The sequence below is a fragment of the Arachis hypogaea genome, chromosome 20 (assembly GCF_003086295.3).
Source record: "Arachis hypogaea cultivar Tifrunner chromosome 20, arahy.Tifrunner.gnm2.J5K5, whole genome shotgun sequence".
Lineage (NCBI taxonomy): Eukaryota > Viridiplantae > Streptophyta > Magnoliopsida > Fabales > Fabaceae > Arachis > Arachis hypogaea.
The window spans coordinates 24,591,868-24,609,063 of record NC_092055.1 but is presented as its reverse complement, the minus strand read 5'-3'; the positions used below and the strand labels follow the sequence as shown (position 1 = coordinate 24,609,063).

The window sequence follows — 17,196 nt, the reverse complement described above, 5'->3', positions numbered from 1 at the left end:
ATATGAGACTCGAACCCCCAATCTTTTAATTGAGTATGGAGAGACTATGTCATTTGAGCTATAACTCATTAGCGTTTAAAAACTGATTTTATATAACACTGAATGAGTAAATTAAATACGTAAAATATAAAATTATATTAAATTTAAATTATAAAATTGTTACGTAAAATATGAAATTATGTTAAAATTTAAATTATAAAATTATTAAACTTAGTAAAATTTTGTAAAATATCATTTAAAATTACAATAAAAAAATTTTAAGAATTAAATTAAAATTATAACTCCTATATTTCTATTTTTTTTTAATCATTTGCGTTTATTTCATAACCAAAACAAGAGGTTAAGGTTGATTTATAAGTATTTATAGAAACCCATACTTAACTTTAAAGAGATACCCTGATCAATGTATTTTGCCACATTTCTCATGAGTTTTTCAGTTTTTTGGCACAAGGCTCCCAAAAATTTCAGCCTCTATAAGACTTATTACAATCTGTATTGTGATTTTTTTTTTATTAGGTGATCATTTATAATTGGGAATACTAATTTATTTTTATAATATTTAAATATATAAAAAATTAATTGTATATGTTTTTTTAAATATAAAACAGATAAAAAAATTTAAAATTTTTATTTATAATTTAGAAAAATAATTAAGAGAATAAATTAGAATTTCTAATATTTTTTTAATTCATTTCTTTTTTTAGCTATTCTATAAACAAGAGATATATTAATTTGGAGAGTAAAATGATAAATAAATCTTTAAAGATTTATATTTTGGATAAATTAATTATTTAAAAAAATACCCATAATTTTTTTTAAAATAGTAGATATAAATTATAAACACAATACCTTTTAATTAGTCTCTATGATTAGAGTAAAAGATCTTAATTTTTTTTTTGGTGACTAAAAGATCTTAATTTAAAGTAACTTGTTAGAAAATTTTATTAATATTTTCTTTTTAAAGGCTAATCTATTCAAAATGTAAATTCCTAAAAGTTTATTTTCACTTTACTCTAATTTGGATGAACACTCTAATTTTTGAAGACACTAGTATTTAAATTAGGAAAAAAATATCTATTGTTGTAAGACAATACATAATATTATAATCTTATAAGTCGAATTTAAGGCAAGTTACCTAAATAAATTGAAATATAACCAAAATTATTATTACAACTTTCTGTAACTCGTTACTTAAATAAACTTTTTCACAATTCTATGTAATTATTATATTGTATCAAGGAGAGAATAATGAAATTATATTTTAAACTTAATTATCTCATTTAAATGATGATTTAGGATTCGTTTCACATACACTGGTAGTGTAAAAAAATTAATACAAAGTAAAAATATTTTGTTGTGTATGATATGGTAGGTGAAAAAATTATTGTATAGTTAGTGTTTAGTATTTTATTGTATATGATATGATAGGTAAAAATAGAAAACAAATATAAAATATGTGTCATGTATATTTTGTTGGGGTCTAGAACTTGTTGTACTATAAAAAAAATAGTAAACTATATAAAAACAAAATCATCTATAAAAAAAATAGAATTAAAATTGAGATTTTATACTACACACAATGTAAGTATAAATTTAATAATAAAAATAAAATGGTAACATATAAAAAAAATCCTATTATAAATAGTTTTATTTTGATAAAAAAATTGTATAAACTTTTTAAATGATTTTATTTTGATATAACAATCAAATTAATGTTTTTTATTTTTTATTTTTTTATATTAAGATATAAGAAAATGTAATAGTTTGACAAAATAAAATATATTAATTTTTTAATTTAGAGCTTATTCACCTTTTATTTTAAAAAAAAATGGCACTCAATTACTTCACATTTGGTCTCCACTACCATATACTATGTATAATCCGTGGCTCCCTCCTACAGCCGTTATAGTGTGTAACATTTTTTAGTCAATCAACTTCTCTTCCCTCCTACAGCCGTTATAGTGTGTAACATTTTTTAGTCTATCAACTTCTCTTCTTATTCCGCACTAGGTTACCACGGTTTCTTTGTATCCCGTAAAGCGCTAAATTCTATAACGATTTATATAAAATTGTAAAAAAGTTTATTCAGATTACTAGTTGCAGAAAGTTGTGATTGATAATTTTTGTTGTATTTCAATTTATTTAGATAATTTTTCCTCAAATTTATATACATTTAGTTCTTTCTAAGGAGAATTCTTATTACTTTTAATATAAATCCGCGTACTAAGACGAAAGCTTCTATCTCCTGCAGTATCCAAAAATTCTTCTAAACCAAATTCATTATCTGAAATTTGCTCCTTTTTTGTTCTATTTATTATTCTTACAATTTTTTTAAGAAGCTTGTTTGATTTTACAGACATGAACTTTATTAAAATTTTTTCCTTCTTCTCATTTTTTTTTGGCAAATGCTAGCATATAGATGTTAAATTATTTTTACACATAGATAACAGGTGTCAAACTTATAATACAGTTTGCTACGATGAACGAAAATCAAAGACAATATTTTCAGCAGCATTGGGAGCCACACAAATTCAAGAATTTGTTTTTGTAGAAAATAATTACAGTAGCGAGTAAGGACATTTTGATGTTTATAGTATTAGTTAGTTATTTAATAACAAAGATTTTTGAGTAATTTAACATACTTTAATTAGATGATTATGAAAAGATGTCGTGTCTTTTTTTTATGTTTTTTTGCTATTAATATTAGTTTTTTTGCTATAATAATAATAATAATAATAATAATAATAATAATAATAATAGCTAATTATTTACCATGTTCGTGTGTCGGACACATTTTGGATACGACACTTACCAATACTCGTCTCGTCCGATACGCGTGTGTCCAACCGTGTCTTAATAAAAAATAAAAAATTCTTCTCCGAACACACTTGTACACACCTAAATACCACCACATGTCAACGTGTCTAATTTTATTCTTAACATATATTTTTAAAATAAATTTAGATATAATATATGTTATTATTTATTAAAAATTAATCGAGATAATATATAAAATATTAAATAGTTTTTTTAAATTAGTTAAAATAATATACTTATATATCGTTTATTTATTTTCATCTTTTTATGTAATATTATTATACATATTAAAATAGTATAAAGTGATTTAGTAGATAATTTTTAGACATAATTTTAATTATTTTTTTTCAGTATAAATACATGTACATTAAAATGTTTAATTAGTTATTTTGTTAGAAATTATATAAGAGTGATTTCATTATTTTAAAAAAATATTTGTGCCTCTACCAAGTGAATTTTTTTAGAGGAATGCTTTTATTAATTAATTACTAAAGAAATAAAAAATAACGACAATAAAAAAACAAAAATACAATTTAGGAATATTTATTTTTTTTTACTAATCTTAATGATTAATTTTTGTTAGCTGATAATTAACAATAAGCAAAGTTAAATATGGCGCCAAGAAAAAACAAATTTTTAAGAATGTGAGTTCTATTACTATAAAGAAATATGAACGTGTGAGTGTGACTTTTCAGAGTACATTACAATGATGCACGGACATTGACACAGACACGGGACACGACACGACACGGACGACACGCGAATTTTAAAATTTTACATGATACGGGGACATGCATATATATAAAATATAAAGTATTTTTTAGATAAATTGTAATGATATTTTAATATTTTATTGATATTAAAATATAAATTAAAATTTTTAATTATTTTTAATGTCTTATTTTAATTATATTAAGTATTTAAAATATTTTTTGTTTTAATAAATAATAATATATACTATATCTAAATTTATTTTAAGAATATATGTTAAGAATAAGACTGGACACGCAGACACGTGATAGTATTTAGGTGTGTCTACGCATGTTCGGAGAAGAATTTTTTATTTTTTATTAAGACACTTGGACACGGCAGACACGCGTATCGGACGAATGTCGGTGAGTGTCGTGTCCGAAATATGTCCGACACGATAACTCAGCAAAGTGTCCGTGCTTCATAGACATTAGATATTGTAGCAATTCACATGCCACAACACTTTAAAATTTTGACACCTGTTTATCTATACATGTAGAAAAAATTTAATATCTACACAGTAGCATTCGCTCTTTTTTTTTTTATCTTTTGAATTCTCCCAATCCGGATCAAACGGGTCATGTTCTTTTTCTCTATGCAATTCAATGCCTTCAATAAACAACTAAAATAATAGCAATCTGTTATAGCCATAGTTGTCAAAATCAGATCTGTGATCGAACCGATCAGACTACTATGTCATTGGATTATTAGTTTAATCAGTAAGTTACTAGTTGAACCGATTGATCCGGTCATATATAAATAAAAAATAAAACATAGACAAAAATTTAAAATACATATTTTCATTAATATTTTAAAAATATTTAACTATTCTAAAATAATATGAAATAGAAACGATAAGTATTTTGTTAATTTTACTTTATCATAAATATTTTTATTTTGTTTTTATATTACAATAACTATTATTTTTGAATTTGAATAATTTATTAATTAGTTTATAATTATTATATTATTATATACTATAAGTATTTATTAAAAAATAATATTAAAAAATATTATATAATTATAAAAAAATAAATGAATTTATAATTATTATTAAATAAAAATATAATTAATTTAAGAATAAATGAGTTTATAACTAAAATTAAAATAAATTAAATACAAGTAAATTATTTACTGTGAAGATATCTATATATATTTTAATTTGAACATTTATTAATAACAAGCAGGATAGTTTGATGGTTGTGACTACCATTTCTCTCTTTTAGAAGGGGGTTCGAACCTATTTCTTTCATTTTGAGAAAATTTCGAAACTCAAGCGGTTCGGTCGGATCGGCTTTTACCAAATTCGATCGATTTTCACTCGTATGCATCTAATCATCGGATTAAATCGGTATAAAGTCTTATTTTTCGATTTGGTCCGATTTTAATAACTATAATTATTGCAAAAAAAAAAAAAAAAAGTCACAATAGAACTTTTGACGTTTCACCAAAAATTATCAAAGCATGAAGACTTGTCATCCCGGTTTCTTTTCGATTCTGGCTTCATGGTATAGTGTGAATTCACTTGGAAGAGGGCAATAGTAATATAAGAGTTCTTGAAGAATCTTATATAAAAGAGATTTGAATGGAATCGGAATTAACTTTAAATTTAAATACCGAAAATAATTGATATTGAAACCGATTTTTATTTTATCTTTTTGGGGTTAAAATAGTTTTTAATGGTTATTATCTTATCTGATAAATGTAGATTAATTCAGGGCGAAGCTACATATATAAAGAGGGGACTATAGTCCTCCTAATTTTAATTTTTTATATGTAAATTATATGTAAATTTCAGTTTAGTTTCTCTTAAAATTTTATTTTAGTCTTATTTTATTGTGTAAATATTTTTAGTTCTCCTCTAATATTTCATCTAGCTCCGCCCCTAGATTAATTGGATTTAGTTTATTTCATTAAAAGGAGACATTTTTTTTTCCGAAAAAGAAAAGTTGTTACTGCTTAATTTCGTAGAGAACTACTTCTAGATTTTAAAAGTTAAAAATTATTATTTTAACAGAAGAAATTACTTATAAAAATACATTAATTATGCTAACTATATAAAAAAAATTAACTACTTATATAAAATATATGTTAAAAATATATAAAATAATATATATAAATATATGATGATTAATTCTTAATCTATATATATATACTACTATATTATAAAATAAATTGTAAAATAAATTGGTAAATGGTTGTTAATTTATGATTAATAACGATATTCTGTTTTCAAAGTATATCTTTTAATTTTTAATAATAATATTCAATGTTAATTTGAATTTAGCTAAAGAATTTTTTAATTAAAGTCATTATTAAAAGATTTAAAATAAAGAATTTTTCTAAAAGATAGTTTTAGGATCCTTATTTTTTTTTTCTAAAGATATAAGCTTTCATTAATAGAAAAGAAAGTACAGCTGTCCATTACTAATAGGACAAAATAAAAGAAGATAGGGTTATAACCCAACTAAGCCTTCAGTAAATGAAGGTAAAGACTAGCATTTTTTAAACAAGAAATAGATATCAAAATTATCAAAGTTAGGTAAGAAGGAAGTTTGAAGATCGCAGCAGTTCATCATGGTGCTTGCAAACTAAAGAGAGGATTTCACTGCGGGATCTCCGTTTGTGTTTAAAAATTCATGAATTTCGTTCCTTCCACAAGAACTAGAGAAGAATAGCCAGAAAATGGGAGTGAGTCTGTCGATTGGGGCTAGATTTGAGGACTTCCATTGATGATATCCACCATTGGGTAAAGGTACTAGAAGGGGAGATTGTTAGCAGGTAAGCTAGTGGGCTTTGATTCCAAACTTCTTTAGCATATTTGCATGTCACCAAGCAGTGAAGTACTGTTTCATCTTCTTCTGAACAACACGAGCAGATTCCAGATGTTGATGGGAAGCAATGGTGAAGGAGGTGGCAGACCGGGAGACGTTGGTGGATGCTCTTCCAAAGGAAAATTTTGATTTTGTGGGGGAGAGCCAGCTCCACAAGGTAACCCATACATCCCTTTGTCTCAGCAATTGGGGACAAAACTCAATTGGGTCGTGATTGAATTGGTATGCCACCGAATAGCCTGATGCAGTGTCATATTTTCCACCCTTGTTCAATACCCACTGAAGTTCATCAGCTCTAGGTTCAATCTTCAGAGTTAATATTTTGTTAGCAATATCTGTCGGAAAATTTTCATGGATCAATGTCTGATTCCATTGTTGGTTCTCTGTGAATAGGTCTTTCACCCAGAAAAGAGGTTGTCCTAGGTTTGGATGGTGCGGGCTGCGCGTGATAGTGAACGGATACGGAGGAGGAAGCCAAGGGTCTTCATAGATACGCAGCTGAGAGGCCGAGCCAATTCGCCAAGTGATTCTTTTTTTAACTACAGAGCGTCCCTCTAAAAGGCTTCTCCAGCCCCATGAAGGTGAGCTTCCTATCTCTTCCTTTAGTACCTCTGTATATTTGTAGTATTTTTCTTTGAGTATTTTGGCTACAAGAGAATTAGGTTGTGTTAGGATCCTCCAAAATTGCTTTTTCAGTAAGGCTAGATTTTGTGCTTTAAGGTCTTTAAAACTCAATCCTCCTTCCCTCTTCGGTCTGGTCATCGTATTCCAGCTTATCCAAGCCATGCGTCTTTGACTCCCTTTTTGTCCCCACCAAAACTGTGTGAGAATGCTATGAATATCTGAGATTAGGCTATCCGGAAGTCTGAAACAGGATAGAGTATAGATTGGAATGGCTTCGCCCACCGCTTTTAGAAGGACTTGTCTTCCCCCTGCCGAGAGGAGGCTGCGCTTCCACCCTTGAACCTTGTTTCGAACTTTTTCTTTAACGAAACTGAATGTTGCCTTTTTAGATTTAGACACAATAGAGGGTAAACCAAGATACTTGTCCTGAGCCCCGATATAGTTAATGTTCAATACCTCTGCCAATTGAATTCGAATTGGGTTTGGGGTGTTGTTACTAAAAAATATTGCCGACTTGGCCAAATTAACTTGCTGCCCACTGAAGCTCTGATAGGATGCTAGTAAATTAAGAATATTATCACAACTATCCATAGAAGCTTTACAAAATAGAATAGAGTCGTCAACAAATAATAAATGGTTTACTCTAGGACATCGCCTAGTGACTTGAATTCTTTGAATAGTACTGTTTTGTTCTGCCTTGTGTAGCAAGAAGGAGAGTCCTTCTGCACAAAATAAAAAAAGATAGGGGGATAGAGGGTGTCCTTGGCGGATACCTCTATTTGGCTTGAAAAAGCCAAAAGGTTGGTCTTCCACAACGACGGAATAAGAAACAATAGTTACTAGTTCGCGAACCCAGTTAATCCAAGTATCATCAAATCCCAGCTTGTTTAGCATAAACCATAGAAAATGCCACTCTACCTTATCATAGGCTTTACTCATATCAAGTTTGACGGCCATTTCTGCTGCCACACCCTTTCGCTTAGTTTTCAGATAGTGCATGTATTCATGGGCAATAAGAATATTATCGGATATAAGTCGACCTTTAATAAAAGCACTCTGGTTAAGGCTTATTAGTTTAGGCATCATTCCTTGAAGTCTATGCACCATGACTTTAGAGATAATTTTATAGATAACTAAAGAAAGACTTATAGGTCGCACCTGATTCATAGTATTGGCATCTGGAACCTTTGGAATCAAACAGATTTGGATGTGATTAAGGCTTCTTAGCATTCTTCCATTTACAAAAAAAAACTTCGAACTGCTCTAAAGACATCTCCATTAACAATGTCCCAGAAATTCTGAAAAAATTTAGCCGTCATACCATCTTCACCAGGCGCACTCTGAGGGTGAATGCTGAATGTAGCTCTCTTGACCTCCTCTATAGTGATTGGTCTTCGAAGCCGACGGTTCATGGAAGCTGTAACCTTTGGCTCGAAGTCTGTAAAATACGGCTCAGGATTAGCTTGGCAGTTAGAAGTAAATAAGCCCCTGAAATAACTCTCTGCCACCTCGGCTATTCCTGCATTAGTGGTTGCAACTTCACCATTATCTCCTTCTAGTTTCCAGATATTGTTCCTCCTGGTTCTATTTCTGAATTTTTGATGAAAAAATTGCGTGTTCTGATCACCCGCTTGTAACCATTTGATCCTGGACTTGGCTTTCTAATACATTTCCTCATCATGAAATGCTATTTCTAGCTGCCTTTCTAATTCAATTAATTCTTGTCCCCCGAATTTACCCTCTGTTCGAAGAGCTTCAATCTGACCCTGGATTTGTTCAATTCTTCTTTTGGAGTTTGTGTTGCTTATTTGCTGCCACTGAACCAATTTATGGTGGCATTTTTTAATTTTTTGTGCCAACACAAACATGGCTGAACCTTCAACTCTTTCCTTCCAAGCTTCATTGATTATTTGTCGAACTTCTGGACTAGAGCACCATCTCTCTTGAAATTTAAATCTCTTTTTCGATTTTTCCCTGGCTGGATTAGTATCAAGTAGGATAGGAGCATGATCTGAACCAGTTTCTGACAATCTTAAAACAGTAGCATGCGAATAGTTAGCCACCCAACTAACTCCCCCAAGCACACGGTCTAATCTTTCCTGAATGAGAGCCTCTCCTCTGTGCCTGTTAGTCCAGGTAAAAGGCCTACCCACCATACCCAAATCAGCAAGAGAGTGAGCATCTATAAAGGAATTAAAAGCATCAATTACCGATTGGAGTTTGAAATTGCCTCCTGATTTTTCATTCTGGGATGAAATAGCATTAAAATCTCCCATTATTGTTACTACCCCCTAAAATTGTTGAATAACTGAGCTAAGTTCTTCAAATTGATGAAGTCGGATTTGATCGTTTGTGCTTAGGTAAACTCCAATCACCCCCCACTCCATATTTATGCTTGAATCCACTACTTTTGCAGCAATGAAGTAGTATGAATGTTGTAGTACCTGAACTGTGACATCCTCCTTCCAACCAAGTGCCAAACCCCCAGCTGTTTCATTCGGGTTGACAATGAAATAGTTGCTAAAGCCTGCTGCCCTCAGTTTCAGTTCTACACTTCGAGCTTGATTTTTTGTTTCGCAAAGAAAACCGAGCTTGGGGGAGTGGGATTTAGTAATCCCTTTAAGATTGTGGGCTGTCAGGGGTCTTCCCAAATCCCGACAGTTCCAACTAATCAGCCTCATGGTTCCCGGGGTGTCATTGACGGCTGGCACCCTCCACCATCTCATTCCAATCCATATTTGTCTCCACGTATACCCTCTTGTTCTGTTCCAAATTTTCCTTCTCTTCATTCCTCCGTTTCCTTCCAAGTAGTAAACTCTCTCCGTTATTTCCTTGTCTCGCCAATTGTTTCACCTTTAAGGTTTTCTTCCTTCCGTTCCCAATATCCTCTATACCCTTAATATCTTGATTGATATTGAGGGTCGAAGTAATATCACCCAAGGTCAAAGGGAAGTCCTGCGTTGCTGGACTCTCTCCCCCTTCCACAACTTTCTCTTTGCTGGCCTCCATCTCATCACTATCCAGCCCAATATGTGGTTCCCCCGTTGTTGCTCCTGTTTCCACCACACTAAGATTAGCAAATCCATCGAGCAGCCAATAGGGTGGTGGTTTCTTCCGAGGTTGAGGGTTAGTCTTAGCTTGATTTGTATTTTCTGTTGGATTTTGTTCCGCTTTCACTATAATCCGTCTTCCCACTTGATCCGCCTTGAGCCACTCCCCCACCATGTCCTCTCTAATGTTGTTTGCAGCTGTATCTTCTAATAGAGCTCCACATGTTTTGGGTCCATGTCCAAGGTGAGCACAATACGTGCAAAATATTCCGATTCTTTCATATCGTAAGCCAATTTTCATCATTTTCTGGTCATGGATTTTCAGCTTCAAACCATCCTGCACGATCCTTTCTCCATCGATCATAATCTTTGCTTTAAGAATTCTGGACTCTTTTCCTCGAACATCAAACATTCCAACATCCAGAACTTCTCCCAATTTCTTTCCTAGCTTCCTTCCCACGTCCAGCGTCTTATAGCATTCCGGCACTCCCCATAATTGAACCCACATTAGAAATAGCATTATCTTCAACTCTGATGATGCATCTGCTTCAGTCCACCTCCTAACATGTAAAATATAATCTTTGAATAACCATGGGGAACCCCTCTCAATTCTCAGTGCATCCACCTCCTCAGAGAAGAAGAATTGGAATTGGTTGCCTCCTTTTTCTTCAACCCTAAAGCCCTCAGGTCTATTCCAGATTACTCTCAATGCATTTTCCATAGTTCCCATGGAGAATGACCTTGTTGCAAAAACTCTGTCCAACAAACTTTTAGAGCACACTTTTACTCCGTTAGAGAAGTCTTCCTTATCCAATTCCACAACATCCTCCTCATCTTCTGCGTTGTTGGCCTGGTATGGATCATGATTCCTATTTGATGTTGCCATTTCAATCGGATTAGTGAATATTTGAATTTTTGAATGAAAATTTTGTGTGATCGACTGCCGTCAATATGACACGAGGAACGCCCTAGCAGAGCACTTGGTCAAACCCTAATAGGCACCACAGTTTTAGGATACTTATTGAAGTATTAAACATAGAAAGATAATATAGAAATTGAAAATATCTAAAGTTTCTAATATATAATGTGTTCTATTTATTAAAAAAATTAATAATCTTAAATAATCTTAGCAGATACTTAATAAAATCTTTAAATAAAAATATTTATATTTTTCATATAGTAATTTCATTTGAATCCATCTATTTTATATTTTTCTATCATTTTTTTTACTAAAAAAATTGAAAAAAAAATATAAAAATTATGGATTTTGAGGTATGTAAAAAATGTGAAATTTTGGATCACATAATGTCAGAACTCAGAATGTGACTGAGACCTCTAATTGTTACAGGCATCAAAATGATTAAAAGAGAAGAAAATCATTATCAAAAGAATAATGTGCCAATTAAGAGAATAAGGGATGGAGGAATTGTAGTGCAACATACCTTAATTAAGAAGAAGCAATAACAATCTTTACCTCAGAACTATTGTGCCATGGATATGAGGAATAAGAAATACTATTGGTGTTGGATGCTTCTCGATTTTTATTTTGCAAATATTAGAGTCATTATTTTTAATAAAAAAATTAAAAATTTAATTAGTGTTAGTTTAAATATAAAAATATTTATATTAGTTAACCGGACCGAGAAAGACAACCGGAAAGGAGGTAGGAATGTGATTCTATTGGAAGAGGCAAACATATTAGAAGGTATTAACGCTTGCTCCAATAGTCTCTATGGCAGACTCTTTGCGTCTAAAACCTTCTCAATTGGAACCATGGAGAATGCTTTAAAGGCTATATGGGGAAATCCGGAAGGATTTAGCGTGAGTGACAAAGGGGATAATTCCTTCCAATTCTTTTTTAATAAAGAAGTGGATATCTTGCGTGTTGAACGTGGTTCTCCATGGCTATTCAAAGATTATGTGCTCCATGTCAAGAGATGGAAGGAAGATCAGAACTGTGATGAAGAGATTATTTTTAATTTTCCAGTTTGGGTTCAATTTTGAGGTTTTCCAGAATCATTTAAAACCCTCGAAGTTGGACGTAAATTGGGAGAGAAACTAGGCACAGTGTTGGAGGTAGGTAAATTTCAGATGCGAGGCAGAGAAACTAGGATTGTGAAGACCAAAATCAATATTGATGCTGCCAGGCAAGTGAGAGATCAGTTAATAGTGGCAGGACTTAATAAAAAGGAGGTAGAAGTGGCACTGCGCTATGAGAGACTTGGAAAGTTCTGTACCTATTGTGCAAAATTGGGGCACGACGTGAAAAAATGCCATGATCTGCTGAAGGACACAGAGAGTGATATGGTAAAAGAGGATGACATTGGCGAATGGGTTAAAGCCAGCCAAGTTGGAACGCGAATCTACTCTGAAAGAGAAAGAACATTCAACAACTCAACCCAAAACCAGAATAAGGCCACTCAACGTAAGAAAAAACCGGTCTTAAACTGCTTATTGGAAGAATTTGCAGGGATGTCAATGCAAGAAGGGAAACAAAGTTTGAAACCACAAGACACTGGTAACAGGGCAGCACCTGAGTCACCTCAATCAGCCAATTCTAGAACAAAATGCATGGAGGTTATCATAGCTGGTCAGTCCAATACCAAGGAGGATGAAGGGCAGCTTATGCAATTCGCTATTAGGCAGTGTATCACCACAGAGAAAGGTAGAAAGTGGAAAAGGTTAGCAAGACAAGGTGCTGCAGAGTCAGATACTAAAAGTGAACCCAAAAAAAAGTTGATGAGTGGTATAGCTGAAGGATCTACAAAAAAAGTAAGAATAGAAGATGAAAATGCAGTTGAACATATGGTGGAGGGTGCCAGCCTACAAATGGCACCCAAGGCGCCATGAAAACTATAGTTTGGAATTGTCGGGGTTTGGAGAGACCCCTGACAATTCACACCTTAAAAGGGATCTGTAAATCCCACTCCCCCGAGATTGTGTATATAAGTGAAACAAAGAACCAATCTCGACATGTGGAAGCAAAACTTCGGGTATGCGGCTATGAAAACTGGCATATTGTTAACCCGGCAGGAGTGGCAGGAGGACTTGTGCTAGCTTGGAAGGACAGCATCAGTGTTCAAATTATTAGCAATGGAGAATTCTTTGTGGCAGCCGAAATTAAGGAAGTCGGAAGTAGTGAGGTATGGTCGTTCATTGGTGTCCATTTGAGTTGTTCGAAACAAATTCGATCCTTACAGTTTGAGGAGCTTACAACAATGAGCCAACACCTGGAAGGAAAAGTGATAATAGCAGGCGATTTTAATGCTATAACAAGCCAAGCAGAAAAGGAGGGTGGAGGCCAAAAATCAGCAACCACCATTGCAACATTCACTAATTTTATTGACAGTAACGAATTAGTGGATATTGGAATGGTGGGACGCCCTTTCACGTGGACAAATCGAAGACAAGGAGAGGATTTGGTAAAGGAGAGGCTTGACCGCTATTTAGTTGGGATGGAATGGAAGTTGAAGTTTTCGAATGCAGTGGTGCACAGGCTCACAGAGTCAGGCTCGGATCATGCTCCAATTTTGATGGAAACCGAACCTCAATCATAGCATAGTAAAAGGTGGTTTAAATACCAGGAACGTTGGTGTGGAGAAGAGGATGTCAAGAGAATTGTTAGTGAAGTGTGGAGAATAGAAGTTGTAGGCTCGGCTATGTTCTCCTTGGCCCAAAAGTTGAAAGTTTGTAGATATAAACTAGTTCAATGGCAAAAAAATCACAAAGCAAACTCCCGAAAAGAAATTGAGGACCTTCAAGCTAAACTAGAGGAGTTACGGGTGGCTGGAATCAATGGGGGAGAGGAGGTTACCAGTTTGGAGGAGAAGTTGGAACTGGCATATTTGAAAGAACAGAGCTATTGGCGAGAAAAATCTAGAGTCAAGTGGCTAAAAGAAGGAGATCAGAACACTAGATTCTTTCACCAGAAATTTCAATCAAGGATGCGAAGGAACATAATTTGGAGATTAGTGGGGAGGGACAATGAGATTGCATCGAAACTGGAGGATATTGCAAAGGTAGCTGAAGACTACTTTTGCGATATTTTTACTTCTTCTTGTTTGGCTGATCCGAATCCATACTTAGAGGATTTGGAGCCTAAGGTTACAGCTTCCATGAACCGTAGGCTCCAAAAGCCAGTAACTATGAACGAGGTCAAAAGAGCTACATTTAGTGTTCATGCTCAGAGTGCTCCTGGTGATGACGGATTTACAGCTAAGTTTTTTCACTTTTTCTGGGATATAGTTGGAGGTGACTTTTTTAAGGCAGTGAGAAGTTTCTTTCACAGTGGCAGAATTCTAAAAAGCTTCAATCATACTCAAATTTGTTTGATTCCAAAGGTGCCAGATGCTAGTGACATGACTCAGGTACGACCGATCAGTTTGTCTTCAGTTATGTATAAAATTATTTCTAAAGTTATGGTGCACCGATTACAATGTATTATGAATAAAATTATAAGCCCAAATCAGAGTGCGTTTCTCAAAGGTAGACTCATTTCATATAATATTCTAATTGCCCACGAATGTATGCACTATTTGAAAAATAAGAGAAGTGGGGCAGAGCATGAGATGACTATTAAACTAGACATGAGCAAGGCTTATGATAGGTTGAATGGCATTTTTTATGGTATATTATGGATAAGCTGGGCTTTGATGCTAAATGGATTAACTAGACTAAGGAATTGGTAACGACTGTTTCTTACTCTGTCGTTGTGGAAGGTCAACCTTTTGGCTATTTTAGGCCAAATAGGGGCATCCGACAGGGTGACCCCCTATCTCTTTCTTTTTTGTGCAGAAGGGCTTTCCTTCTTGCTACACAAGGCAGAGCAAAACAGATTAATTCAAGGAGTTCAAGTTAATCGGAGATGCCAAACAGTTAATCACCTTTTGTTTGCTGATGATTCAATCCTTTTTTGCAAGAGCGCACCTAATACAAGCCAAAATATTCTAGAATTGCTAGAGATTTATAAGGGTTTCAGTGGGCAAAAAGTCAATTTGAATAAGTCGGCTATCTTTTTCAGTCACAACACACCTCAGAACACAAGACTAGTAGTTGCTCAGACACTAAATATTGAACATATCGGAGCACAAGACAAATACCTGGGACTGCCCTCTATAGTTCAAAAATCAAAGAAAGCAACCTTTGGAGCTATCAAGGATAAAGTTCAGAAGAGGATTATGGGTTGGAAAAGAAGTCTATTGTCATCAGGTGGCAGGCACACGCTATTGAGAGCGGTGGGGGAGGCGATTCCTATTTATACACTCTCTTGTTTCAAGCTCCCGGGCACGCTGTTGATTGAGATTTATAGCATGCTCTCGCAATTTTGGTGGGGTCAAAAAGGCGCAGAACAAAGAATGGTTTGGATTAAATGGGACACAATGACGAGATCGAAGAAAGATGGAGGGCTGGGGATCAAGGACCTAAGGGCACAAATTTTGGCTTTATTGGGCAAGCAATATTGGCGTCTAATGAAATACCCTAATTCTACTCTATCAAGAATGCTCAAAGCTAAATATTTCAGATATACAGATTTCCTACATGCAGAGATAGGAAGCGTATCGTCGTGGGGCTGGAGAAGTGTTCTTGAAGGGCGCAAGGTGATCGAGAAAGGCTTGTTATGGAAAATAGGCTCTGGCACTAATGTTCGCATCTTCCGTGACCCCTGGCTCCCACCACCAGTACCCCTTAATGTCCCTCAAAATGCACTCACAATCCCGCCAAATCTGCAAGTGTATTACGTTAGTGCGTTACTAAATCCTGATAGAAGCTGAAATAGAAATCTGATTGAGTCGATTTTTTCAGTTGATATATGCAATAAAATTTTTTCAATCAAACCAACAGAGGAGAAGGATGGAGTTAATTGGTGCTGGACAAAATCTGGTATATATGAAGTTGGGTCAGGATACAAAATTGCTTATGGATTCTTTCATTCTCCTACTTCATTGAGGCCCAGAACATACACAACAGAGTCTGGAATAGCATTTGGGAGTTGAAATTACCACATAAAATTAAGATTTTTCTATGAAAAAGTCTTCATGAAAAGCTTCCAGTGTTGCAACAAGTTCACAGCTGGTTCGCATCCACTCCTGCCACTTGTCCAAAATGCATGTTGAAAGCTGAATCAATTTCTCATGTTTTGTTCCAATGTCCCTGTCTTCAATAATATGGAGCCTAAGCTTAATAACCCCTGACCTATGGATGAGAGAAGAAGAGACCTTTTTCAATTGGTGACAACAAGTCTTATCTTGGGCAGCGGCTCAATTCGACGGTAGACAAAAGACCCTCCTCATAGCGGCGCTGTGTTGGAGCACTTGGAAAGCGAGGAATCAGTGTATTTTTGAGAAGGTAATAAGCCCGACACCAGAGATAGTGAAAGAAGCCAGGAATTTAGTGCGTGAACTCGTGAGTCATACCTGATAGATGCTGCTAATTTTCTTTACTCTTACTTTACTCTTCTTTAAACTCTTAGTCTTTCAGTCACAGTTGATGATAAATGAGAATACCCAATTCTTTTGTACTTCCTTATGGAAATACTTTTATTTTATATTAATAAAATAACATTTATCTTAAAAAAATATATAAAAATATTTATTTTTAAATATCTTTTGTTATTTTATTATTTTCTTTCTTTTGTTCGGCCTGTACTTCTCCCATATAAATTCTAACGCAAAAGAAAATTTTTTTTTTAGAGAAATACATGGATCAAGTTCCACTGATCCAAAATATGACTTAAATCCAGACAAAATTCATTGGTAAGACCGTAGTACATTTGAATTAGGGATTTGAGTTCTATTTAAAATTCGTTGATTAATGAATTGCTGTATATATAAGACATGATTTAAATTTTTAGTATGTGCTTAAACGGACGAATGAGCTAACCACTTGACCAATAGAAAAATATAAGTTTACATTTGAATATAAATCAAATTTTGTCTCTTATTTTTTTTTTTAAGAAAAAAATCATCTAGAAAAATAACTTTTTTTAAAAAAACTCATTCAAATAATTTATGTTAGAAAAAGAAGTATATGATTTCACACGCACTTTGTGTGAGTGATTTTTGTTGAGTTTAAACCAACTTAATTAAATTTGGGTGCCAACAAAATAAAAATATATAACAAAA

At 33.3% G+C, this 17,196-nt stretch overlaps 3 protein-coding genes across 3 annotated transcripts; 2 read left to right on the top strand and 1 right to left on the bottom strand.

The window, feature by feature from the left end:
• Positions 1-8,263: 8,263 nt before the first annotated feature.
• LOC140183004 (uncharacterized) lies at positions 8,264-9,706 on the bottom strand. Its single transcript, XM_072230995.1, has 3 exons — positions 9,470-9,706; positions 8,694-9,271; positions 8,264-8,615 (listed from the first exon to the last, which is right to left on the bottom strand). Exons 1-3 carry the CDS (start codon positions 9,704-9,706, stop codon positions 8,264-8,266), a joined length of 1,167 nt encoding a protein of 388 aa, XP_072087096.1.
• A 3,215-nt stretch (positions 9,707-12,921) lies between these two features.
• On the top strand, positions 12,922-13,632 carry LOC140183003 (uncharacterized). Its single transcript, XM_072230994.1, has one exon. The coding sequence runs from the start codon at positions 12,922-12,924 to the stop codon at positions 13,630-13,632; it is 711 nt and encodes a 236-aa protein (XP_072087095.1).
• Positions 13,633-13,734: 102 nt separating this feature from the next.
• Positions 13,735-15,846, top strand: LOC112785622 (uncharacterized). The gene is made up of 2 exons (XM_025829076.1): positions 13,735-14,442; positions 14,995-15,846. Exons 1-2 carry the CDS (start codon positions 13,735-13,737, stop codon positions 15,844-15,846), a joined length of 1,560 nt encoding a protein of 519 aa, XP_025684861.1.
• Positions 15,847-17,196: the final 1,350 nt, after the last annotated feature.